The sequence below is a fragment of the Ambystoma mexicanum genome, chromosome 6q (assembly GCF_040938575.1).
Source record: "Ambystoma mexicanum isolate Mex_15411 chromosome 6q, UKY_AmexF1_1, whole genome shotgun sequence".
NCBI lineage: Eukaryota > Metazoa > Chordata > Amphibia > Caudata > Ambystomatidae > Ambystoma > Ambystoma mexicanum.
In genome coordinates, this window is record NC_090937.1 from 1,611,506,122 (window position 1) to 1,611,533,629 (window position 27,508).

The window sequence follows — 27,508 nt, forward strand, 5'->3', positions numbered from 1 at the left end:
TCAGTTCGTGTGATTGAGGGTTATTTTGAGGTGGTGTTGGCAGGGATGTAGCACACAATGCACGTTCACAGAGGCACACAGTAACTTTGCCTTTTTCGTGCTCTGTCACCCAACGTGCTCAGTTCCGCAGGGTAGAGAGAGTTGTAGATGCAACACAATGACTCAGAACACAGAAGACACACACCTCCTACTTCCTCTCTCGCCCCTCCCCCTCACCCCTATCTCATTTAAGGAAACAGACAAGAGGTTTCATGAGAGGCCTGCCTGCGCATGTGACAGCCGGCTGTCCTCAGCAGTCCCCCCAAAGAGGAACTGAGAAGCTGAGTGCCCCAAGGAGCTCGAGCACCCCCAAACTCGCACCGAGGACCTGCGCACACCCGCCATGACTCCCTGGGCTACCACCACCGAGGAGAAATATGGAGTGGGTGAGTGGGGGAGAGGGGCGATCGGCTGCTCCCCACATGGAGTAAATGTGACCAGAAAGAGGGGGCGGTGGGGGCTTCCTGGTGGTTGAGGTTCAGCCGAAGTACAGCAGATATCAAGGGAAACACATCTGGCATGTGCTATCTGGCATGTGCTATCTGGCATGTGCATCAGGGCGGGGAGTGTGCAACTGTCAATTAATTCAATGGCACAATTCCCCGTGGACCGCACACGTGTACCACGATTCACTAAGCGCCTAGAGGCCCGTGAACTCAGGGCCTGCGCTGCAGAAAGGCAAACTCTGTCATGGCTCGTGTATGTGTACCCCTGGCCTCATTAGAGGGGGGTAAGGAATGTTTTATGCAGTGGGTCTGGGTGGCATTGCAACCAGAAGTGGTCACGGGCTTGATAACATGGCAGCCCTTGCGCTTCTATAACAAAGCGCCCTCTCACTTGCTTGCAGACTCCGAGACCCTCGCCCCCCTCACGCACATCCATAGGACAGCATTGCTCGATGGGTGTAGGGCCCTGCTCGCCCACCCCACTCCCATCCTCACTCTTCCACCTTTTGTATTTTCGCTTGGAAAGGCGGCAGTCGGTTCTAGGTTCTGGTACTCCAGTCTAGAACACTCTGAACGCTCTTTGCGATCGTGTCTCGCTTTTCATCATAGCTGTGAAGATTTTAAAAAATAGTTTAGTTACGGTGTCTACGATAACAGGTCAATAGTGCCTGGAGATGGGCTGGTCAGTTTATTGCGCTATACAAGTGCAATCGCGCACTCACCTACTGCGTCTGCCACGCGAGACGCAGTCCCACTAGATGTGCGCAGGCGACAGCACAGGATGCGACCCTGAAGCCGCGTGTAAGGACACGTTGCGGGTATTCTTGGAGTATTTGCTCACGTGGGGCACAGAATGCCATTGCATTGCACGTGGTCCTTAACTTGAACACACCTCCCAAAGGGATACATGCCCAGTGCAGTAGCGAGGGCTGTATATATTGTAGTACTGTTTACAGTCAGGAGAAGAGGGAATACGGCCTCAATACGTGATCATTAGATTTAAAAGTATTAGGGGTGTTTAATTCAGACTTTACATTTTTTTGTCGTTATATGTGAATGATATAATTTGTTTAAGATTTACGTTTTAGACCATATCACCATAAAAACAGAAGTTCGCGTCTCCAGCCACGATGGCAGTCTAACGATAACGCACAATCCGTCCTCGGTTCAGGACATCAGTGCTCACGTGTTTGGCAGGATCCGGCTGTCACCTCCCATGGACTTTGCAGTATCCAGCAGCAATCTTATGTTATTTTTACTTTTTTTTTTTAAGGCGCCTAGACAAGAGGTGGTGTTTCAAGGCGCCACTAGACAACACAAGGGGGAGGGCAAAGGAGAAAGATACAATAACGGCCCTACTAGGCCTTGTGACATTCGGATTGTGCAAGTGCAGAACAAGAAGTGCGAGAAAAAGGGGGGAAAAAAGGGGGAAGTGCAGGCCATCGCAAAAGAAGTGCTAAGTTGGGAAGGGAAGGGTGAAGGGGCAACGTGTGGGTGTAACGGGGATGCCCAGGGGCAAGAGCCATGGAAAGCAGGTACAACGCCAGGAAAGGGGGGTGGGGGCTGGCAGGGCGCAGGGGGCCTGGCACCCTGTAGAACTCAGAAGGGAGCCAGGAGCCAGTCATAGATGAGGAGGAAGGATTTAGCAGGTGTTGCATTTGCAACCGGACGACAAAGAGAGATGAATAGCTTTTCAGTGGACATTAAGTACCAGATTCTGAAACCATCCCGTGGCACACGTGATGAGATGTGCAAGTGCATCGCATGGCTTTTGCCATAAATAGGGAGCACCCCAAGACACACAGGGCATCTGAACATTCATGTGCCCTTTTCCACTCTCTTGTCTACTTGTGCACAGTAGGCAGCATTTGCGCCGTTTTTAAATGTGCACCCCGAATCCACAAATGTGATGTGCTGTGAAATGCGCAAAAGTGAAAGGTACTTCCCTGCTCCGTTTGGCCTCGGAGCAGAGGAGGCTCCATTCTGAACTGTTCCTGCGGTTACTTCCAAGTGGGGGAGCAGCGATGTGGATAAATACAGCCTGGGCCTGTCCCTGCGCAATTACTCCCAGCACCCACGTGGCAACACATTAGGGTTCAGAGCACTGTATTCGAGGGGGCTGGTCAGTGCACCTTTTGCACGGATGTCCAGCTTCCCCTCCCTTGCAATGCACAGGTCACCTTTCATATTAATATGAACATTTCTGTTTTTCTCATATGCGTTCTTTTCTGAGAATCTGATCCCTAGTTTTTCAGCTCCTACATGGCTGCCTGTCCTGTAATAATATGCAGCCAATAACCCCCTTGATACATTCCTTTATCTCTCCATTATGATCTATACACCCCACCGATGCCACAGACTATCTGCCCCACTATAGGCAGGCGATCCCCTAAAGAAAAGGTTGAAAGGCCCCGCTCCCCTGAGCCCTGGCGCATCCACAGCCAGCCCTATGTACAATTATCATTTACACATCTGCAATTGTGCAACACACGACCATACACACATGTGTATGTTCACTTGGGCTTCTTTACGAGGAAACTGCTGTCGGGGGGAAATTCTGCCGGTGTTGGCCGGGCCGTCCGCAGACCTCCGGGCAGGGAGGCCCCAACTCCTCCCGTATATCCCAAAAGAGATAGAGTATGAGACACACACAAGAAGCAATGTGACTCTGCTGTTTATTAAACACAAACGGCAGGGATGGGTCAAGGATCATACGCGTCTGACCTGACACACACACAATCGTGGGGCTCGCAGGCCCTTTTTACTGTAGTATGACGCGCTACCTGCGTCACTTTAGAAAATTAACAAAAAACCTATCGCCACTCTTAATTGGATGCTCGAGTGGTAGAGTTAGTATAGCATACGTATAGAGAATAATACGAGTGGCTGAGGGTTAGTCAGGTGATATATCTGGGTTGTCCCTACAATTAGATACATGAGAATTGTTACATGAAGACTCCTAATGGTTGGTTGCTGTTAATGACGTCAGTGATAAGAGCCCCATGTTCTGATTGGTGCGCCCGTGAGCTTCCCAGCCTGGGACCATCGCTGTTCCCAGCTCTCGGTGTACCTGCAATTGCAACAATGTTTCACTATTGGTACATGCAGACAATGTGAAGACTTATTCATGAGCTAGACGGCTGACTACTCCCATCGTTGCAGATGTCCATTGATCCTTTCAAGTGTATCTGCCTGTGTCTTGTAACGAGGGATCCAGACGCCTCCTTCCTCCCGGGCTTGGCATCTCGTCAGGTTCGGCTTGGTCACGTGGGATGGGACCGTGTTTGAGGCAGAATTCTGCACAATTAATATTGTTTTTCCACTGGGTGCCTGGTTTAATTGCAGGTGCGACTTTGATGTTTGCGCGCGGCGTGCGAGGTTGCAACATCGTGCCCTTGATGGTCTGCTTTTGGAATGTGGGTTTGCAACATTACGACCTTGGCTGTCTGCTTTCCCCAGGCTCATTCTGCAGGATCAGCAACCTGACTCTTGTTCTGTTAATCGTCCACGAGAGTTCTTGCTTGCGGCCTACTCAGGCCTAGTATATAGGTGGAACCGTCTCGTGCACAGGCACTTTAGGTTATTGTCTCATATTGTCTTATGGCCAGTATCGTGTCTTTGTTATAATTCTCATTGCGGCACCTAAGTGTAGGAGAAGCGTAAGCAAGCTCTTTAGATGAGTTCATGATGCGTCTTGCGTTTCTGCATTTCTGAAAGCCTATATGGAAAATAATAAAGATGCACGTCCGTGAGTATGTCTGTCGCCTATGTCATAGCACTGAGTATATTCTTCATGTAGATTGGTGCGGGAGTGTCCAGTGTGTATGTTGGCACAGGTGTGCTATCCGTTGGCTAGGTCGTCATGGCATCTCTAACGACGTATAGTTTTAGTCCAGTTGATCCATGCCGCAGGCATCGGCATGGGCAGGGCGGGCTGCTGGGCAGGCAGATGGACACATCCGTATGTTCCTGTACCAGGGTATCTGGTCGTCTGGTAGATGGGCAAACTCTTCTCGTGGCGGGTGCTTGGGCCGTGAACCTTTAGGCCAGGCGCGAGAGGGGAAAGAGGGGAGTCTGTTTTTCCATTTTCCCACTTCAGTCCTCCCTCTGGTCGACTTGTCGACCACAAACATATCCTTTTCGTTATCTCCTCTTACTCTCCACACTTTAGTTATTCATCCTAAATGTCCATAATGGTTAACATGATCTTCAAACGACCAATACATATACTCACAGGCTCCTCCAGGAGTACAGTATACCCATTTCCCTATGTAACTCCTGGGGTTTCTTGGGTTCTCGACCTTCACCGATGGTAGGTCCAGATGGTTGGTGATGATCTGGTTGCGCAATTTCTCTCTCTCTTGTATTATTATGCCTGTGTGTTGGCCGTCATCTGCTGGCATCAGTGGGTGCATACCGACCATTTCAAGCAACTCGTCAGTGGTGCGTGCCTTCCGGGCTTTCCAAAATCTTATTATGATCAGGGTAGCTCCAGCCAAAATAATACAGCCAACTATAATTTTCAGTCCATCTGACAGCCAAGATGGCATCCATGACCATAATAACGAAAACCAGCTCTCATCCTTTTTTACACCCTTACTTTCGTCCACCATTTTGGAGTGTAACTGGGCCAGTTGTGAAACTGCTTCTGTCAGTGTACCGTTGTCAGCATCATTGGCAGGAATGAATGTGCAGCATGATTGTCCTATCTTTGCGCAAACTCCTCCTTCCATGGCAGTGAGGAGGTCCAATACATATCTGTTCTGCAGTGCTACCATTCTTATTGCTCGCAGCTCTTCTTTTATTGCGTTGAATCCGTTTACTGTAGAATTGATAGTCATCATGAGTTCCCATCTAGTTATCTGGAGCCATTTTGCGTTCGCGTAAGCCTGCAATCCTGGATGTATTATTGAGGAGAAGAACATTGCTGCTCTGCTGAATAATCTGTGTTCTGGCGGAATCGAAGTGAGTGCCGTTTCCGACCTTCCCCATAGGTAATTTCCTGTCAGAGGTTCCCCTCTTCTTTTCCGTCTGTTTAGGAGAGTTTCATTGCTGTTGGTCCTGTTCCCTGGCTCCCCCTGAGGCGGTGCAGATCTCTTATTTCTCTTGTCCCCTTCATCCATTTTGGGAAAGTTTGCCACATTCACATGCTTCTGGGGTACCACTAGCGATGGTACATTGACGTGCACCATCGTGCATACACCATTCCACAGAGGGGGCAGCGTGTGATACGCCTTTTCTCCACAGGCCCAGTAATGGTCCATTATCACTGCTGTTCCTGCTCCCCCCTCAGGTAACTCCATCACGCTTCCACAATTGGTGTTATATCCTACGTCCACCTCTCCTTTATGTTGGTAGCATATTTTAGGCGCAGTCAACGGCAGTATTGTTATCGGGTCTTCATCCGTTTCTATCCATGTGAGCATGGGCATGTATTTGATCCAAGTTGTCCAACATCTGTGATTGTGCGCATCGATAGTTGAAATAGTTTCTTTTGTTACCATGTTGCTGCCAACCACTCCTATCTCCCATTTGTTGTCCAAGTATACTTTCCCCGTTATCGTCACCAGTGGCCTCTCCCAGCATCCTAATTTACCAGGAACTTCAGTGGCGTACCAATCACATGATAAATACTGCAGTGTTACTTTCTGTGTTTCTCCTTTTGCAGGACCACTTGTTATGTATCTAAATGCTTCAGCATGTATACTGCTCTTGTGGTAACTCAAATAAGTCTTGAGGAAGTTGTTTTCGTATGGGTATGAGTCTCGTGTTTTCCACGTCATATGCACCACTGTTCCTTGAAATCTTCCTTTCGTCTGGAACAGTGCCAAGTATATTATGCACCGTGCCGTTTTTTCGTCTATTTCTGTGGCAACAAATGTTCGAGAAGCGCTCATGGCGTATGGTATTAGAGAGCAAACGTAGCAGCTGTCTTCTGTTGTCTGCTTACCAATGCGGGTCATGTGTTGATACCATATGTTGTTTGAGACGTGTGCCGAATCTTGTATATAATTGTCAATACCTTTATTATCTGAGTATGTGCTGCGTTGTACTCTATTCTGCTTGTGCGCAATTTTGCTAATATCACCTGACGTAACACCTGTTGCAGCTGGGGATGGGGGTGTGTTAGGTTTGGGTACAGCAATAATATTGGTAGCATAGCTGTACTGCCATACAGAGGCAGCTACGAACCCGGTGATTATCAAAATCCCTATTACTTTTATTACATATGCTAATTTCACCGGAATTTTGCTCTTACCTTGCTGCAGTCCGGCAGCTAATTCTTGCGATGTTAGAGTTGCCCGCCTGAAAATTCTTAATATGCTGGTTATTGTTAGTTGTTAAACTCTCCCTATCAAATAGTCATTCAGTGCCCAGGCGAAGAGCTGTTCCCAAGCTACTCTGAGCGATCTATCTCTTAGGGCAGGTAAGTACGGGTGGAGGTGGGGCATCGAATATTCTATGGCCAAAAGGAACGCTGTGTAGTAAACTCGTACCCTTTTCCTTTTCAGGTACGTTGGCCTTTTTATTTCATATACAAATTGGTGTGACAATTCTTCTGGGTAATTATCGTCTGAGGGTACCATCTACTCCTGGGCAGTGAATTTGTTAGTTATCTACTTCTTGGCAATACAATAATACGCGGTTCCTGCATGTGCGAGAGAAAAAGAAAAGAGCATTCACGTGTTTACATGTGTATTTGTGCGAGGCAATGTCCTTTAGTACAGTTACTACTGTAATGGGTACAGGGGTCAGTGGATGGTGGGCGGGGGGTGTTTGTGTTCAACCGGTGGGCGTTGTTTTACTCCTTGAGCGTGTGATCATGGGGTGGGCTGGATGGGGATCACCCCTTTCTTCTTCAGTTATTGTCTCTGGGGAGTCTGGGGAGTGACAGGGTATGGAAATACTTGAGCCGCTGGCTGTGGTACAACCTCCTTCTCCTGTTGTCAATGTTGTTGCTGTTCTCTCAATGGACCTGTCGGTGGCGCTGGGGCGGGTCTGTTGTCCGTAGATCTTTATGTCGTGTAGGTGGTTCCAGGCGCGCTTGTCCTGTAATTTTACTGCTCTTGTTGATACCTCCTCTACCAGATGGGGACCCGTAAAGCGTGGGTCATTCCATCTCCTATTGAAGTTGCGAAGTAGTACGTGGTCACCTTTAGCAATCTTACACAGTCCTTCCTTTTCCAGTTCTTTATCCGTGTCTTCTTGTTGGCTTCTATTAGACCCGCCCCGTGTGCGCTCGAGCTGTTGAGACACAAACACTACACTAGAACACTTGCAGTACTTTCATCACCCAGAACACTTGCAGTACTTTCATGGTCGCTAAATGCTCTTGATGTTGGCGTTAGGGGAAGGCGCATTTGACGTCCGGTAACCACCTCATGGGGAGTGAGGTGGTGGTCGGACCCTGGCCTATTCCTCAGCTCAAATAATGCTAAGGGAAGACAATATAACCAACTCTTCTTTGTTGTTTGCTGTATCTTTGCAATTGCCTCCTTTAATAGGCCATTTAGGCATTCACATATACCGTTGGCCTGTGGGTGGTATGCACATGCAAATTTATGTTTAATGTTCAGCAGCGATGTGATGTGCTGAAACATCTCGTTTGCAAAATGTGGGCCGTTGTCTGACCTTAACACCTCGCACACTCCCCACCTGGGGAAGACCTCCCTCACTAAGAACTTGGCTGCTCTAAATGCATCTGGGTGTGAACAGGGCCCTGCCTCAATCCACCTAGAGAATGGGCATACTATTACAATCATATACCTATTTCCTTGACATATATTGATCATATCAACATAGTCAATGTGGAGATGCCGGAAAGGTCCCTCAGGCCGGGGTATAGTACCTCTTATCACCTTTAGAGTGTGGCCAGCCGTAAACTGTTGACATGTGATACAGTTACTGATAAAATTCGACACATGCGAATTTAACTCGGGGCAGAACCAGTCTTCCCTAATTCGTGCTGCAATTACTTCCTTGCCTGTGTGGGCTGGATGATGTAGTTGGCTCAGGGCAGTGTTCAAAAGTGCCAATGGTATTACAACCTTTAAAGTGCCACCCTGGCGCCATAGTGCGTCAGTTGGGGACATTGTACATCCTCTTTTTACCCATATTTCCTTTTCGGCCATTGGTGCAGCCGCTTGTAGCTCCATAATCCGCGTGGCTGGGAGATGGGTATACCCTTCTTTTAACAACATCTCTTTTGCTATTCCCCTCCCTCTCCCTCTCTGTGACTCTGGGGGGTTCCATATCTCACCAAAGTATGCAGCATACTTCGCATGTGCGTCTGCTGCTGCATTCCCTTTTGAGACGTGGTCTTCACCATTGGTGTGTGCGGTGCATTTTACTAAAGCTAGTTCCTGGGGGTCATTTATTACTTCAATCAGTTCAGCCAATAAGAGAGCATGTTGCACTGGGGTGCCATCAGCTCTCCTAAACCCTCTTCTTCTCCATTTCGACAACCCTGAGTGGACAGTTGATGTAACATATGCGCTGTCGGAATATATAGTCACTCGTTTGTCAAAGCTTTCCTTCAACGCCACGATCAGTGCGACCAGTTCAGCTGCTTGAGCGGAGTAATGCTGTGGTAATTGTACACATTTCACTGCCACACACACCGGTACCTCCATCATTTTCACCACTGCTGCCCCAGTTCTCCTCACACCATCCCCCTGATCGATGGTTGATGACCCATCAATAAATAACAGCTCACCCCCTCTAGTGCGTTTTCGTCAACTTTTCTAGTACATGAGTACATATCAGTTGTTTCAGTACAGTCATGGGCATAGTCTCCCTCCTCAATTACTTCTGCTAGGAACCTTGCAGGGTTGACCGTGCTACATCTAACAATTGATAGTTCAGCTCTGGATAGAATGATCTCATAACCTGATGCCCTTTGCGTGGTTAGGGTGGATTTAGGTTTATTCAATATTGCAAAAAGTGCATGTTCCACAAATAGTGTAGTCGGGCACCCCATGGTTATTGTTGATGCTTTCTCCACCGCAAAAGCGGCTGCGGCGAGACCTTGTTCGCAGGGGAAGTGTCCTAACATTACAGGATCTAAGTGGCCACTGTAAAATGCTACTGGTTTGTAGCCCATGCTTGTTTTTTGAGCCAACACGGCTTTCATTACTGCTGAGTCGCAATGTGAAAATATAAAAAATCGCCGCTCATAGTCTGGGGATGCCAGCACCGGAGCAGTTGATATCGCATCTTTTAATTCATCAAAAGCTTCTTTCATTTCCCTCGTCCATCCCAATTTGTTCTCCCCTTTATTGGCTTCTCGTAACGCCTCAAGCAGGGGCCCTATATATGAACTGTAATCAAATACCCAAGCTCTACAGTAGTTGCAGAGCCCCAGGAACTGCTGCAGTTCCCTTACAGTTTGTGGCATTGGAGTGGCCGAAATAGCTTGTGCTCTTTGTGGTGCGATCTTTCTTCCATGTTGGGATATAAGCTGACCAATGTAAAGTACCTGTTCCTGACAGTACTGTATCTTTTCCATGTCTACCTTGTAGCCTTTGTCAGCCAATATTGTCAACATCTTTAATGAGTCCTCTCTGCATGTTTTTTCGTTTTTACTGCAAATTATTATGTCATCCACGTACTGCAACACCGTGCTTTCTACTTCAATGTTACCCAAATCCATCTGTATCACTCTGTTGAAAATTGAAGGTGATTCACAATACCCTTGTGGTAATCTGGTGTGCTTCCACTTAGCGTTTCTGTAAGTGAAGCTCGTCAGATCTTGTGAGTCTGGGTGTAATGGTATTGAGAAAAAAGCATTTTTAAGATCGATCACTGTAAATAGTGATGCTTCTGCTGGAATGCCACACAATATTGTGGCCGGGTTTGCAGCTACGGGATATTCTGCTTCTACTATGTTGTTTAAGGGCCTGAGGTCCTGTATAAAGCGCCAAGACCCTCCTTTAGCCTTGCGCACAGGGTACACAGCCGTATTACATGGTGATTCTGAGGGGACCAATATACCATTATTTATAAGGGCCGTTATGGTTTCATATAGGCCCTCATCTGCCTCCCTTGATAGTGGGTACTGTTTTACTCTGGGGAGTATTGCACCTTTTTTCAATTTTATTTTTACTCCCCCTATACTTTTTATGCAGCCCACGTCATAGGGGCCAGTAGTCCACAATGATTTGGGTACCTTTGACATATCGTCCTTAAAGAAAGGGACCGGGGTGCATGTGGGTGCCTCAAGTGCCATTGCAATTTTCTGTGCTATTTGTTTGTAGGCCACTCTTAGCCATATTTCCACACTCATCATAAACACCATTTCACCTTCCTCCTTTTTATCTGAAAACAGCTCTTCATCTGACACCTGGGTGAGCCTACATCCTTCTGCTAATGCTATCACTGCCCTCCATGCTCTTCCTTCTTTGTCTTGGGCATGTACAGCAATATAATCAGCTGTTGCAATAATGCTCTCAATATCCATTGAAACCACCTTCCCTTCTGGTTCATTAACAGGTGTTTCTGGTCTGAACAGATAGGCTGCTGGCCTTCTCCATATTTTCCCTTCTATCCCTGGCATCCATGCAATTGCCATGTCGGTTCCATACTGGAACAGTTCACCATCTACTGGCTCCGCCCTAATCGCTGTCTGTCCACAGTATGCCTGCATAATTTGCCGTGCTGTGAGCATGTTAATCCCTGGAGTAGAGCAAATTATGCCGTCCTCAGTAAAGGAGATCGTCATATTCAACCTGTTCATTATATCTCTCCCCAGTATATTTACTGGTGAAGCACTATAATATAAAAGTGAAACTGACAGATCGTAATCTCCAATAGATAAGGGAATGTTATCAGTAAAGGGAACCAACCCTCTAGCCCCAGAGAATCCTTGGGTGTTCATGGTCTCACCTGACATCTTAAATTTACCTTCCCTTATGCAAGACCGGGTCGCCCCGGTGTCAACAAGGAATGATAATTTTTTGTCACCTATCGTTACCTCTATGCGTGGTTCCTCCGCACTATTAGGTGTTACTGATAGGATGGGACACACCAAGGCCGTCTGTGGGCTGTCCTATTGGGGGTACAACGACTGGCCATTCCCGGTATAAGGGTTGTGTCCCAAAACCGTTACCCTACCCAATTGCGTTTGTGGTATTTGCGGTTGTTGTGTGATCGCTACCTGTTGTTGTGGCAATGGTTGGGGCTGTTGTTGTGTTAATTGTTGTTGTTGTTCATTTCCTTGTGGCAACATTTGCTGTTGTGGTATGCCTTGCTGTACTTGTGCGGGCCGTGGTTGTCCCTCACTATTCCATGATGATGTTCCTGGTCTAACTCTACACGTGCGTGACATGTGCCCCAATAGTCCACAGCTCCAACACACCGGTGGTTCCCTATTCTGCCATGGAAAGCTCCCGGTGTTGTCCTGGTATACTGGTTGCCCTGTGGGATAGGAATTTCTAAATCCTCCCACCTGCGGTTGAGTACCATACCCGTACCCTCTCCCCCTCATAAGTCCTCCTCTCCCCCTGTTATAATTGTAATATCCAGCTCCTTGCATTGGGTATCCTCCTCCCATGTTGGGTGTGTATGGTTGGAGTGGCGGCACCTGCTGTGTTGTAATCTGTGAAGGTGGTATTTGTGAGGAATCTTGTGCAGCCACTACTTGTGTGGGGCTTTGGGTCATTGTTGGAGGTGTAGTTATTAGTGCCCCTTCCATTGTGTACTTAGTAAGCTTTTTCTGTACTAGTTTAGCCTCTTCCGTTTTCCTGTCCTCTTCCTTTTGTTTCATTTTTCCTTGCCATGTCCTACAATGATGCACTATAGTCAGTTGTATTTCGGGCCATGGCTTTGCTTCCATTCCCACTACTTTCTTTAGTTGTTTCTGAACTCCTTCCGGGAGCCCTTGTACCAGTATATGGTAAAATATTGCTGGTGTTTTATCCCATTGTTCTCTAGTTTCCATGCGCCACTTCTCTTGGATTTCCTGAATATAATCAACAGGATCTTCGTTCTCATGCATTTTGCGAGATGTAATTGCTCCTATATCTGAGGTGTCTGGGTACTGTACCCTCAATGCCTGCCATAGTGCATGTCTGCAGTTTGCGAACGGTGCCCCATCGTGCGATGTATTTGTTATTGTTACCCCATGAAATCCCGCTCTTTTCCATATGTCATCCGCTCTATCCCCTAATATTGATATTAAAAGGCCCTTTACATCTCCTACTGCTAGCTTCTGTCCTGCGGTGTGTTTTTCCATTTCATATATCCATTTACCCGCACCTCCACTTAATGATGGGAGCCTACATTTGATATTTTCTTTATCGGTATGCTTCCAAGGAACATACTGTGGTCTAACCCCACCTCTCTCCAACAGTGGCATCAAATTAAGTTCCGTTTCACCCTTTGTGTTCCATAATATTGAGTCCTCACACCCTTCCTCCACTTCTCTTTCTTCCGCTTTTTCACTTTCGGTTTTATTTCCCCTGCTCATACCCCTTTCTTTTCCATCTTTTCCCCTTCTTCCATCTTCCTCTGTATTTAATGTGGGCATGTGTACACCTCTTTCCTGCCTGCGACTAGGGAGGTCTCTAAGCCGCCATGTATAGGGTGTCAGTTCGTCTGTGAAGGGAGCTAGTTTTATTTTACGTAATGAACGTGAGGTGGTTGATCCTGTAGGGTGTGATAGGGGAGGGCGTGATGGGGGTGATGGGGATGGTTGCTCAGGGGATGATGGGGATGGGGATGTTGCGTCCTCATTTGCCCGTCTTTCCTCTACTCCTGTCTTTCCCCCCTCACTTCTCTCCATCTCATCCTTTCTCCTACTGATCCATGGTGAGTCCATATTGGTCCGGGTGATGTATAGTTTGTCTAAGCTTTCCCTTTCACTCTTCCTCCCGTCACTTTCCACTCTCTCTTCCTCACTACAAAAGCTATTTATAAACGGCACCCCCCACTCGGTCTTTTTCCCCCTGATCGTTACTGTTTGTAAATCTATTAGGTCCAGTTCTCCTCTTTCTCTTTTGTCCACCGCTCCCCTTTGTGCTGACGTTGTTGCTATTTCTGTGTCATGATATATATTCCCCCATCTTCCACTCTCTCTTCCCCTATCTCCTCTTTCTCCTTCATACCTTTCCTCCATCTCCTTATTATTCTCCTCCCTCTTCCTTTTCAATTCCTCCATCATTTCACTTCTCATCTGTTCTAATATTCTCTCATCCTCTTTCTCCCTCTCCCATTTCGCCCTTTCTTTTTCTACTATACTCTCCATCACCCTCTCTTCTTCGTGTTTCTTAGTTGATTCTGATAGTAACCTCCTCCTCCATATTGCCATTTCTTTTTCTTTTTCTTCTTCTTCCCTTTTCTTTTCCCGCAGTACTACTCTTGATACCCTTTCTGCCGCTGCTTTTACCCTGTCAGCTTCTCTCCTTTGCTCCTCAGTTCGTTCCCTTATTTTTTCCACTTCGTTCTTACCTTCTCTCCTTTTCCTCGCTCTCTCTCTCTTCCCTCTCAAGCTGCTTGGTCAATTCATTCTGTTCATCCCTTAGTTTTGCTAATCGTTCCTCCAAAATCTCTTCTGTTTGTCTTAACAGCTCTTCCTCCCTCAATTCACTCTCCCTGGTATTATCCTCGTCTGTTTTCTTCACTACCTCCCTCTCTTCTCCCGTTAATGAACCTCGTAATTTTAATAATATCTGTGCAGCTACCCATTCATCATTTCCTATCTCCACAGACTGGTCTTCTCCAGTCCTCCCTTCCCCTGCTGGCATTTTCCTATGAGCCACATATGGTGGAGGGCTGTATGCCGGGTTCGAGTATCCCTCAGCCGCCCTTAACTGTCCTCTTTCTATTTCTCCCAATTCTCTTAAAGGGTACAACCCCCCTCCCTCTGCTTTTACTCCCGCTCCTATGGGTATATCATTGCTCGGTTCCTTTTTTATTTCATCTGCTTTATTATTCTTTTCTCCTCCCTCACCTCTGTTCCCCGTGTTCTTTGGGTCCTCATACCCCTGTTTCCCATTTTCTTCTTCCATCTTAATCTCTGTTTCTTTTGGTATTTCCCCCATAGTGAATATTCCATTTGGTCCTGGTCGGGACCCCTGGAACATCCTCCATAAGTTAAACACCTCCATATGGTTTGCCAACTTCTTCCCTTTATAGGTATTGTGCAGATGATTTAATAGTGAATGTTGGGCATATGGATCGAAGCTACCGTTAGGCGGCCACGGTGTTAGCATTTTGTTATCCGTCCCCTGGGTCCATTCTATGCTATACTTAATCAGTTTCTCCCTATGGGGTGGCAGTGTTGTGCATATGTATTGTAGTGGCGTAGTGAGGGTGTTCCCCCACCCTCCTGATCCTGTTCCGTATGACATAGTAGCGCTCCACTCGCTACCCTCCCTTAATCTGGTGTCAGTTTTATCCCACTAGTGGTTTACAATATACAACCTTATATCGTTACCTGGCCCCGTAAGTTTGGGGACTTACGATAGTCTGCTTAAGGGAAATTATAAAAATATAGTATGTCACATTTGTACATTTTCCTCTGCCCTTCTTCCTTTATACAACACCCTTACGGCCCCCTGCGGCCGAGGCACACGTAGCCCCCTGCGGCTGCGTACCCCTTATTACGTTCTTATACAGTCGTCCTGTTTTCACATGCTCCTCCCCCTTCTACACTTGTCGTGGCCGGCGTTCTCCGTGCGCAGCCACGTTCCCCGTTTCGCCTTTTCTCGATCAACTCGTTTTACCGTTTATCTCCGTGTCTACTCCCTTACCACCGTTCTCTTCCTCAACACTCTCACAACGAGGATGCCTCGTGTTTTCGATATCCTATGAAAACCCTACTGGTGACGTCACTGATCACGTAGAGCTACTGGTAAGTTCTTCATATACTTTTTAAAACCAAAATGCACTTGCAATCTACCCCCGTTAACCCCACAGCTGTCTTCCTGTCACTCCTGGAACAAGGTAACCAAATCAACACTATAATCGGACTGCGCACACTGCGTCGCCTCGCGTGTGATACGCCCCTCGATAGGAGGGTTTAACCAGCCAATTATCTTCCGTATTTAGGCAACTTTACTAGCTACCGCCTGCAGGGAAACGTCATCTACCTATCGAGTGTCTTGCTCGAACAATAGGGATCCTCATCTTCTCATTGATCAATAAAAGCCAAATCGTAGGAAACCACACACACACACACCCTTACACGTAGTCGCGGCCTAGGCCAATCAGTTTCTACGAGCGGCCGCACGTGATGTTTTCGTGCTCCGCCCCCTTCTCTCGTGTTACGTTGCCAACTGCTCTCGCGCTTGTTCAACTATCATTCATTCTATATCTAACACTAAACTATCAAACCTTCGCCATTCACCTGTTCAACACCTCCCGCCTCCCGTATTTAATTCTTCCCCCCTCCCTCACAATTTCACATTGTTTGTTGTGCATGGCATGCTCACCAAGTTCTCCTGATGCGGGGCCGCTCGACTGCGTGCACCCCTCCAAGCGGCTCGCCACCTCCCCTCGTCTGGACCACGTCTGGACACTCGCCAACCGCGGGCGGGATACTTCTCAACCGGCTCCCGAGGGCCAATATTCGGATTGCGCTGTCCGGTCTTCTCGCAGTTCCGCGATGGTCCTGTAGTCCTCAGAAGGGGGCAACGGCATAGGGGGCCACGCCGCCGGGCCTTCTCGCACTGGAGTGCCTGGAAAAAGTAAAAGTAAAAAATGCCGATCTTAAACAGATCTCAGCGGTGCCTCCAATTTGTCGGGGGGAAATTCTGCCGTGGTCGGCCGGGCCGTCCGCAGACCTCCGGGCAGGGAGGCCCCAACTCCTCCCGTATATCCCAAAAGAGATAGAGTATGAGACACACACAAGAAGCAATGTGACTCTGCTGTTTATTAAACACAAACGGCAGGGATGGGTCAATGATCATACGCGTCTGACCTGACACACACACAATCGTGGGGCTCGCAGGCCCTTTTTACTGTAGTATGACGCGCTACCTGCGTCACTTTAGAAAATTAACAAAAAACCTATCGCCACTCTTAATTGGATGCTCGAGTGGTAGAGTTAGTATAGCATACGTATAGAGAATAATACGAGTGGCTGAGGGTTAGTCAGGTGATATATCTGGGTTGTCCCTACAATTAGATACAAGAGAATTGTTACATGAAGACTCCTAATGGTTGGTTGCTGTTAATGACATCAGTGATAAGAGCCCCATGTTCTGATTGGTGCGCCCGTGAGCTTCCCAGCCTGGGACCATCGCTGTTCCCAGCTCTCGGTGTACCTGCAATTGCAACAATGTTTCACTATTGGTACATGCAGACAATGTGAAGACTTATTCATGAGCTAGACGGCCGACTACTCCCATCGTTGCAGATGTCCATTGATCCTTTCAAGTGTATCTGCCTGTGTCTTGTAACGAGGGATCCAGACGCCTCCTTCCTCCCGGGCTTGGCATCTCGTCAGGTTCGGCTTGGTCACGTGGGATGGGACTGTGTTTGAGGCAGAATTCTGCACAATTAATATTGTTTTTCCACTGGGTGCCTGGTTTAATTGCAGGTGCGACTTTGATGTTGGCGCGCGGCGTGCGAGGTTGCAACATCGTGCCCTTGATGGTCTGCTTTTGGAATGTGGGTTTGCAACATTACGACCTTGGCTGTCTGCTTTCCCCAGGCTCATTCTGCAGGATCAGCAACCTGACTCTTGTTCTGTTAATCGGCCACGAGAGCTCTTGCTTGCGGCCTACTCAGGCCTAGTATATAGGTGGAACCGTCTCGTGCACAGGCACTTTAGGTTATAGTCTCATATTGTCTTATGGCCAGTATCGTGTCTTTGTTATAATTCTCATTGCGGCACCTAAGTGTAGGAGAAGCGTAAGCAAGCTCTTTAGATGAGTTCATGATGCGTCTTGCGTTTCTTATTTCTGAAAGCCTATATGGAAAATAATAAAGATGCACGTCCGTGAGTATGTCTGTCGCCTACGTCATAGCACTGAGTATATTCTTCATGTAGATTGGTGCGGGAGTGTCCAGTGTGTATGTTGGCACAGGTGTGCTATCCGTTGGCTAGGTCGTCATGGCATCTCTAACGACGTATAGTTTTAGTCCAGTTGATCCATGCCGCAGGCATCGGCATGGGCAGGGCGGGCTGCTGGGCAGGCAGATGGACACATCCGTATGTTCCTGTACCAGGGTATCTGGTCGTCTGGTAGATGGGCAAACTCTTCTCGTGGCGGGTGCTTGGGCCGTGAACCTTTAGGCCAGGCGCGAGAGGGGAAAGAGGGGAGTCTGTTTTTCCATTTTCCCACTTCACTGCCCCTGTGCAGTCTTTCACATTTGAATGGTTTTTATTTTAGGATGTGATGTACTTTTCACTTATTGAGTCGAGCAGAGCGACGTGGCGCAATTTCCCTTTGCGCATTGGCCCTTACGTGCGCAGAGTACCAGCAGGAGGCGCTGTGCAGCCACAAAGGCGAATCTAGTGCCTTGAAGGCGTTTCCTACCCACTGCGAAACCACCCTCCTTTTCAGCATGGAGGCTGGATCAGAGAGACTGAGAGACTGTTCTATTCACAAACATGTTATTATAACAATAACAATAATTTAGCATTTATATAGCACTCGAACCCTCAGGTACCTGAGCGCTGCATATTATTACCCACGGTGTGTGGTGCTCATTTATCGACCTCGGAAAGATGAAAGGCTGAGTGTGGTCCTGCCGGGACTCGAGCCAGCGCCAGCAGACTCTGCACTAGTGTCAAAGCGAGCGCTCTACTCGCTGTGCTATCGGACTGACCAGTCGTGGCAAATCTAGCTCATGCAGTCAATGCTAGTTGGGTGAACTTCTAGGTGGAACACCTGTAAGGGGAAATGCCCCCTCTGCTGGCGGTGCATCCGAAGATCCACAGAGCTCAGAGTTAGCACCGGGCCGGTGCTAGCTGTGTGGCAGCACTGGAATACAGCTGGCGGTATTCCAGAAACACCAATGGTTTATTGCACTAAACACATGTGTTTCCACTGATGTTCACTCTCATATTCATAATGTACAGTAGTGATACATACCATCACTGTGCAAACTGACAAAACAAGCCCTATATGTTACATTCTAACAATGTTGTGCTTTATATGCTTAAGATGGTAAACTGTGGGACATCACTGTGTACATTATTTTTTCACATATTCACTTTTTCATTGTTTTCACTTTTTCATTGTTATTACCTTTTCATTTTTTTCACTGAAGGAAACCGCTCGCACTTTTTGTCAGTACAGTGAAACATTGCACCAACACTTTTGAGGATCTCTTACAATTTTGATTTCCATGCGGGCAACAATTGATACATTTAAACTTTCAAAATCCGACTCGTAGTTCCTTTTGTTTTACGGCTGCTTGTTATTCTTAACTAACCGTTGATTTGGGCAGACTGTAAACATTGCATTATTTGGTAAACACTTCTGTATTTACTTTTACCGCTCAACTTGTAATGACCACCCTCGCTGTTGTTCTGATGTATACATTTTCCAGGAGTAAGTTGGAAGTAAGTCAGTGTGACGCCTAGTAGCCCCTTAGTAAATTGAAAGATCTCTCTACGAGTAAGTCAAGAGAAAGTCACAGTGACATATTTGTAAACCAAATATTCTCTCTAGGAGTAAGTCAAGAGTAACTCAGAGTTGCTCCAAGTAAATTCTTTGTCGACCAAATGCTCCCTTTAGGAGTAAATCTAGAGAAAGTCAGGGTGACTCCTAGTGACTTCTTCGTAAACAGAATATTTACTCTAGGAATATGTCAGATTGAATCATAGTAACGTCTTTGTAAACCCAATATTCCCTCTAGGAGTAAGTGAAGCGAAAGTGAGCGTAACTTCTAGTAACTGCTTTGTAAACCAAATATTCTCTCTAGGAGTAAGTCGGAGTGAATCATAGTAACTTCTTTGTAAACAAAATATTTTCTCTAGGAGTAAGTCACAGTGAATTATAGTAACTTCTTTGTAAACTGAATACTCTCTCTCGGAGTAAGTCAAGAGAAAGTTAAAGTGACTCCTAGTAACTTCTTAGTAAACCAAATGTTCTCTCTAGTAGTAAGTAAGTCAAAATGACTCATAGTAACTCTCTAGAAGAAAGTCACGAGTAAGTCACAGTTACTCATGCTAACTCTCTAGGAGAATATTCTCCCGTGGAGTAAGTCAAGAGTAAGTCAGAGTTACTACCGGTACCCTTTGTGCAGTTGATCATCTGCTCAGGGGTGCAAGTTGTCCTGCGCTGCCCTTTTGATGCGGTGCAGGATTTTTCTTTGGGGTCCTGCTGTGTGAAGGCCTAATCTCAGTTTTCAAGTCCATTTAACATTTGTTTTTCCGTAAGCCGGTGATCATATTATGCTATATTATACATGTCATTATGGACAGGTACATTTTATGAGGATTGCGACAAAGACACACTTCCATCGGCGCAGGCACATTTCATTGGAAGGAGACATTTGAAAAAAAATGACATTATGTTCACTGCCAAATAGGGGCGCCATACTTAGGAAAAGGAGAACTTTACTTAGAAAGTAGAAGTGATGGTTTGTGGTGTGTGACTATTCTTTAAACTCTCACAATTCCGTTGTGCTGCAGTTTCCGAGTTCCACTGCGGTCAGTGCTGAGCAGTCTAGATGGCTAGCCCTGGGGGCAGCGGGTTGGGAACATAGACCTCACACACGATTGGTGAGTCCTAGTATTCTTGAGAAGACCCGCCAACGAGTTGTGGTCCAAGGCGTACACCTGTCCACGTCTGGTCAGAAGAGGATTTTTCTCACAAGGTGTTGGCTTTCCTCAGAAAGGAATTTTGAAAGATAGTAGCACTGGGTTTAAAGTTGTCATCAATGGATTATGGGTTATCTGCAGGAGGTTTAGGGTCGGCAGCATAGGTTTTACTGTTGCCCATGGGTTTAGAGTGGCTGGCAACGAATTAAGGGTTAACAGCATAACGATGCATTAAGGGTTAAGAGTTACGAGCATGGAATCTAGGGTTTCCAGCAGTGGGCTTAGGGATACTGGCATAGTGTGCTGGAGTGCCAGCACGGTGTGTACTCTGCCGGTGATATAGCATAACCGTAGCCCCCTTCCCAAGCTTCTTTCAATAGCACCAGGAGCAGCACCGCGGTTGCCCAGTGTTTATGGAATGACCTCGTGGGGAGGGGTCTTGGATTGCAAACCGGTTGTGCTGCCTCACGGGGGTCTGGATTCAAAAGGTCTCTGCCTTTCCCGAGCTCCTTTACTTTACACATGTGTAACACGCTCCTCAGAACTCGGAGGCATATGGGCGCGACAAGGGCAAACAATAAAACATAAAAACATGGATCTCAGCTTGTGGGGGACTGGGGGGCATAGTTGCCATGGGGGCAGCTAGCAGGTTAATTAAAAAAGACCAGCCCCGTTTGGATCTCCCAGTATTCACAATGTACCCTTTGTTGCTCATTTCACCTTTTCTCTCATATCACCTGCCATCAAATGTTGGAGCTGTGGGGGAGGTGAAAGCTGATGCCTACTTCCAAAGCCCTCCTTTCTACTCTGAAAACATCTGGATGGTGTGCAGCGCCCATTGGAATCTGAAGGACTTCTATGCGCATCATAAGTCAATCTGTGCTCTGTCTACCTGAGTGATTGATGCCTCTGCTTCAAAATGTATGCTTGTGGGTGCTGTCTCTTTCTGTGCTATGTCTCGGTATGCATTTTCTGTACTTCTAATCTGATTCACGGGCTGCTGTGTCTCTTGAGTGTCTCTTGATTTGCCTGTGGGCTCTCTCTCCTTGTGCTCTCCGTATCTCTCTCTCCCCACCACCCTGTCTGCCTTTCTCCTCTGTGCACTCTACTCTGTTTGATCTTTCTGTCCCTGGGCGGTTGTGCTTGTCTGATTGTTCTTTCTCTCGGTGCAACTGTCTCTCTGCTGTGTCTCTGCTCCTCTGCTGTCCTTTTCTGTAATGTGTCTCTCTGTGTGCTTTGTACACACTGCCTCTCAGTTTACACTTTGGTTCCCACTTTCCAATTCCAAAGAGCTGTCTCCTAGTAGAGACATGTGGGTCAATGGTTTCGGGGCTGTCTAATAGGGTTGGCATGTGCATGTCTAGTCCCCAGTGCTCAGACATCCTTAGCATTGTATGTTTGTAGGGTTTAAGCTGGTGGGTGAAGTATCCTAATAAAGGACACCCTGAGCATGAGGGCAAGCTGTACCCACCTTTCCTACCCACCTTGCTTTGGAGGGCGAGACTCTGATGTAGACACAATCATTAGTCCTTCACCTCTCGTCTCAGGCTACCAGTGATGAAGGGACACCTGCCCTATGAGAGCTGTACCACCGACCTCTATTGAAATTGGCATGACACTTACCTGCAGGCGTGCAAAACTGGCATGGGATGTTCTGAAGGCACTGAAGAAAGTGGCATTATAATATACTCCAACAAATAGCTCTCTGTACCAACAAATAGCTCCCTGAATTATACCAACAAATAGACGCCTGAATTATACCAACAAATAGACGCCTGAATTATACACAACAAATAGCTCCCTGAATTATACCAACAAATAGACGCCTGAATTATACCAACAAATAGACGCCTGAATTATACACAACAAATAGCTGCCTGAATTATACCAACAAATAGACGCCTGAATTATACACAACAAATAGCTGCCTGAATTATACACAAGAAATAGCTGCCTGAATTATACACAACAAATAGCTGCCTGAATTATACCAACAAATAGACGCCTGAATTATACACAACAAATAGCTGCCTGAATTATACCAACAAATAGACGCCTGAATTATACACAACAAATAGCTGCCTGAATTATACCAACAAATAGACGCCTGAATTATACACAACAAATAGCTGCCTGAATTATACCAACAAATAGACGCCTGAATTATACACAACAAATAGCTGCCTGAATTATACACAACAAATAGCTGCCTGAATCATACACAACAATTAGCTGCCTGAATTAAACCAACAAATACATGCCAGAATTATACAGAACAAAAAGCTGCCTGATTTATACACAACAAATAGCTGCCTGAATTATACGAACAAATAGATGCCTGAATTATACCAACAAATAGATGCCTGAATTATACGTAACAAATAGCTGCCTGAATTATACGAACAAATAGATGCCTGAATTATACCAACAAATAGATGCCTGAATTATACGTAACAAATTGCTGCCTGAATAACACACAACAAATAGTTGCCTGAATTATACACAGCAGATAGTTGCCTGAATTATACCAACAAATAGATGCCTGAATTATACACAACAATTATCTGCCTGAATTAAACCAACAAATAATTGCCAGAATTACACAGAACAAAAAGCTGCATGATTTATACACAATAAATAGCTGCCTGAATTATACGAACAAATAGATGCCTGAATTATACCAACAAATAGATGCCTGAATTATACGTAACAAATTGCTGCCTGAATAACACACAACAAATAGCTGCCTAAATTATACACAACAGATAGTTGCCTGAATTATACCAACAAATAGCTGCCTGAATTATACACAACAGATAGTTGCCTGAATTATACCAACAAATAGATGCCTGAATTATACACAACAGATAGTTGCCTGAATTATACCAACAAATAGATGCCTGAATTATACACAACAGATAGTTGCCTGAATTATACCAACAAATAGATGCCTGAATTATACACAACAGATAGTTGCCTGAATTATACACAACAGATACTTGCCTGAATTGTACACAACAGATAGTTGCCTGAATTGTACACAACAGATATCTGCCTGAATTATACACAACAGATAGTTGCCTGAATTATACACAACAAATAGTTGTCTATTTTTCCGGGGCGTCTTACAAAGTGCAAAAGGGAAGATGTCACAAGTAAGTAACATTTTCAGAACAGGATATGAAGATTGGGATAGACAGAGCATTGCAGAGGATGTGGACTGTCTGGATCAGATCTTGGGAACCAGGTATGTTGAGAGGCGTGTTCAGAACGGGGTAAGGGTGGGTGTGGTCTGGATGTGGAGTGGTATGGGTGCCCACTGGCTAAGTCCTTTTGTGTTCATAGTGGAATGTGTAGGATATGTCTTTTTGGCTTGCCTGGTGATTCTGTGGGTGATGAGCCTCAGTTTGTTGTGAAGATGGGGGTTTAGGAGGATAACTTTGTATATAATGTTTAGTCCTTGGAAAGCAACACTCTGGGGTGCAGGGAGCCAGTGCAGCGTAGAGCGAGCGTAGGGGTGTTGTGTGGGTGTTTGCTTGGGAGCAGGATGAGTCTTGCCTCTGCGTTCAGTATGGCTTCCAGGGGCCAGATTACAGAAACTCTGCACAGGTACAAGTGCAACGTTTGGACGGTATTAGCACTAAGGCAAAATTTGTCCTATTTTTAAAAATATTGGGACACATTAAAACAACACTGCACCTCGACAAGTGCAGTTCACATATTAAAAGCACCTGGGCAAAAATTGCCCTACTGCAAAAAAGATGCATTTTCACTACATGTTTGCACCAGGGCAAAGATGTTCCAGTTTTTTTTTAAAAAAAATAGGCCAATCTTTGCCCTAGTGCTAATACCGTGCAAACTTTACACTTCCACCGATGCAAAGTTTCTGTAATCTGACCCCAGGGGGTATATTGTTGTGTTCATTATTTTATCACACACACAATTTTCTCATGGTCACATGATTAGTTTGTGTCTGTTGCGAAGTGTTACTGTTCTCAGTGGCCGAGATGGCATCTGTAGTACTGACATATAAGTGCTCCCCAGAAACAACCTCCACCGCCTTACCAAAAACCCACTCAGAACTGACTGAAAATCCAAGAGCCTATTATCTATCTTTTGGGGAAAATCCGCAACACACTATGTATTTGTTATTCCCCTTTATATAGTACTTTACAACTTCATTTGGGATGGGAGGAATTGCCAAAGATGGTAATTTGACTGCAGCCAATTCCTTAATTTTTCAGGCATAAATACCTCCATGCATGTGCTGGAGGTATTTCCTCCTAAACGCTCCAAATCCTACTTATGGCACACTAGAAAAACAGCCGGTAAGTCTTTTACCACCAGTTTTTCATCTTACCGCCAACATTGGTATGGAGGCCAATAGGAGGAAGACATATTGGCAAAACAACTTCTGAGCATGCACAGTCCATGCAATTTATTCAGTGGAATTCCACGTCTAATGCAGAGTTACTTGTAGATTGCTCTCTTTGGGTTTAGATCAATCCTGATTTGCATATAGTTGTTCCCATTTTGTAAAAGTATAGCTGGTTGTATCCAAAAGTGTGTTCATCCAGCATTCTTGAGTGTAGAATAGTCATCTTAAGAAGTATGGCTATGCCCAGACGTGTGGCCTGATGTGTTTGTAGAGTTTCAAGCTACACCTCACTGACGAGACCCAATGAGGCTGAGATAACATATTACTCAGTGTCACCTATTTAAATACCACCTTGGAGAGTTTTGTCTCAGAAACACAAAGGAAACATCACATAAGTAGCAATCATGTCTTTGATGTGAAGTCTTTGATATGAACATCTCTGAAAAAAAGAGGGAAACATGAATGAAGTTAAGATACTTAGCACAGCTCTTTTCTAATGTTTACAATACCTACAGAGGAGAAATAGAAAGCCCAACAAGCACATACAAACTGGACTAAAGCATACACAATGAAACTGCATTTTAAAGATAATCAAGCCGTTTAAACAAACTAGATGGTTAGAACACTAAAACATGGTTGGATCTTATCAATAAGTCCACGAAGAATTGATATGGAAATGTAATGGAGTAAGCTATAGAGGAAAGACATTGGTTAAGTTATTTTAGGAAAATCAGGCCAAGTGGCAGGAGCTAGGTGATGAGTCGGTGATTTACAATCGCTTCACCATGTGGCAAGGGATGATAGATGCAGTGGATATACTAAGTACAATCAAAAGAAGGAAACCCCTGCATTCAGCCGGACTTGAGCAAATATCGCCAATCGCATTGAAACACAACTCTGAGGGATGGATGTCTGCACTAAAAGTATTATTTGATAACATCTTTTAAGACCCAGGAGATCCTACCCTCATGGCACACAGCACAACATGGCTCCAATCTCAAGGAAAGAAGAAAGGTCCGATGCTAAAATTGGGGATGTATATCCTTAATGGACAACTCCAGTAAAATCTTTGCATCATTGCTGCTAAAGAAATTGAAGCTTGGAAGCTGAAAAATCCATCCTGGCCAAATTCCAAGTGGCCTTAGGAGGAAATTAGGAAGAGCATGAAAAGGGATAATTTTAAAACGAGTTAAAGTGTCTATAATGAAAACAAAAGGAGATGTTAGCGTATATGGCAAGCATTGACCTGCTATTGAAAGAGTCAATAGGATACTTCTGTAGATGAATCAAAACAAATACAACAACATCAGAAGCTTTCCTGAGGCTGGTAATGACTCTACACATCGACACAAAAAATAAGGTAAGGATATCTGCTCAGGGGATTCTATCAGCTGCACTAAAAGCGTATAGGGGGGAACTTACTAGTGCCCCCGATGTTCAATTTGTAAATGGTTGATGTTCAAGAGATATTCAATAACATTATATTGTTTCCAACAAAATTGGCACACCTATGCCTTAATTGGTTGTTCAATGTTGATTATTGTATACTTTTTGCTCAAACCACACTTGGCCTGCAAAGGAAAAGATCAGATTTCCTGGAATATGTCCAAAAGGACTGTCCTGTGATAAACTCTAAGAAATTCAAACATTTAATATTCTCAATAAAAAGAAATAACAAAAGATTTAATTGGAAGATTGGCAGGAAAAGAAATGGAAATTGTCAAAGAATGTTTATATTTGGGCTTCTCATGTTCAAGCTCAATGAGAATGAAGACATTTGAAATACAATATAGTGAAAAGACAACGTTACTGTTAAATCAGATTAAGAGAACATATTATACATTCTCAAAATGTACACTTTTACCATCCTTTCTATATCACAATCAGAACAGGGTTCCAATTTTATCATCTGGATGGCTCCCGAGAGTGAGACTGTGGGGCCAATCCCAAATAAATATGAAGGCATGATGTGGAACAAGGTGTTAGGACTGCCCATGTCAGTGCCAATCTGTGAAATCAGATGTCATTTGGGTGCATACTCCATGGAAGTGATGAGAGGATGGAAATCCCTCTAACTGTATGTAGAAATCATCGATCCAGTAAAAAAAAGTTTACAACAGAACTGAATCATTTTGTAGATTTCAATAACAGGATACTAATTGGCTTACATATGGACTTGAAGATATTAATATCCAATCCAATACACATCAAAAGGAAGTCGTTGGAAAGGGACTGGACTGACACAGTAGAGTCAGTGAAGTCTTAATCATTGGTTAAGAGAGTAACTCTAATTGATCGCCCGAGAACGGTAAAACCAAACTATCTGATTAGCTGCACATCAAGTAAATGTCACAAAGTGTAGATGAAGTTTAAATTTAATCTTGCAGCTATACAGGAATGATAAGGCCCTAGATTACAGATCCCCAAAGCCCTGTAATGTTGTTGACTATGTATTTATTTATTTTATTTTTTTTAATTTTATTTTATTTGTAATTTCTAGTTTTTACAAACTTTTATTACAACTCATCCTCAATTCATTAGTAACACTTTCCTTGTACATTTAAGTTCTTGACATTCAATTAAGTTCCAAACATTCAGATTAAGACTTTATCAAGAAAATTTATCACTGAACAGATTAGATGTTCCGAGCTACCACTCAGTATCCGGGACCACAAATCTTCCATCATGTCGTTTGCAGGCTTGAATTTACTCAGGTGTTTTAATGACTCTACGTGGAGTTTGCAATGCCGACAAGCTTCACCAGTAGCCAGTTTCATTTTTCTCATCACCATCATTTGGTTTGTTTTATGAAGGTTCAATCTAAGTCTGAGAAATTTGTCTCTGTGATATCTCGAGGGAAATTGGCACAGATATTTTGGCATATTGTCCACTTTATTCTTTGTTGGCCCAAGATCTAACACTGTCGGC

General features: G+C 45.3%; 1 protein-coding gene across 1 annotated transcript in view; it reads left to right on the forward strand.

Annotated features, from left to right (window-relative positions):
• Positions 1-261: 261 nt before the first annotated feature.
• The window catches only part of LOC138516908 (dedicator of cytokinesis protein 2-like), a 2,920,848-nt gene continuing 2,893,601 nt past the window's right edge, over positions 262-27,508 (forward strand). The window contains exon 1 of the mRNA XM_069632364.1: positions 262-425. Within this exon, the coding sequence (XP_069488465.1) occupies positions 383-425 (43 nt within the window). The 5' untranslated portion in view covers positions 262-382. The remainder of the gene's footprint in view (positions 426-27,508) is intronic.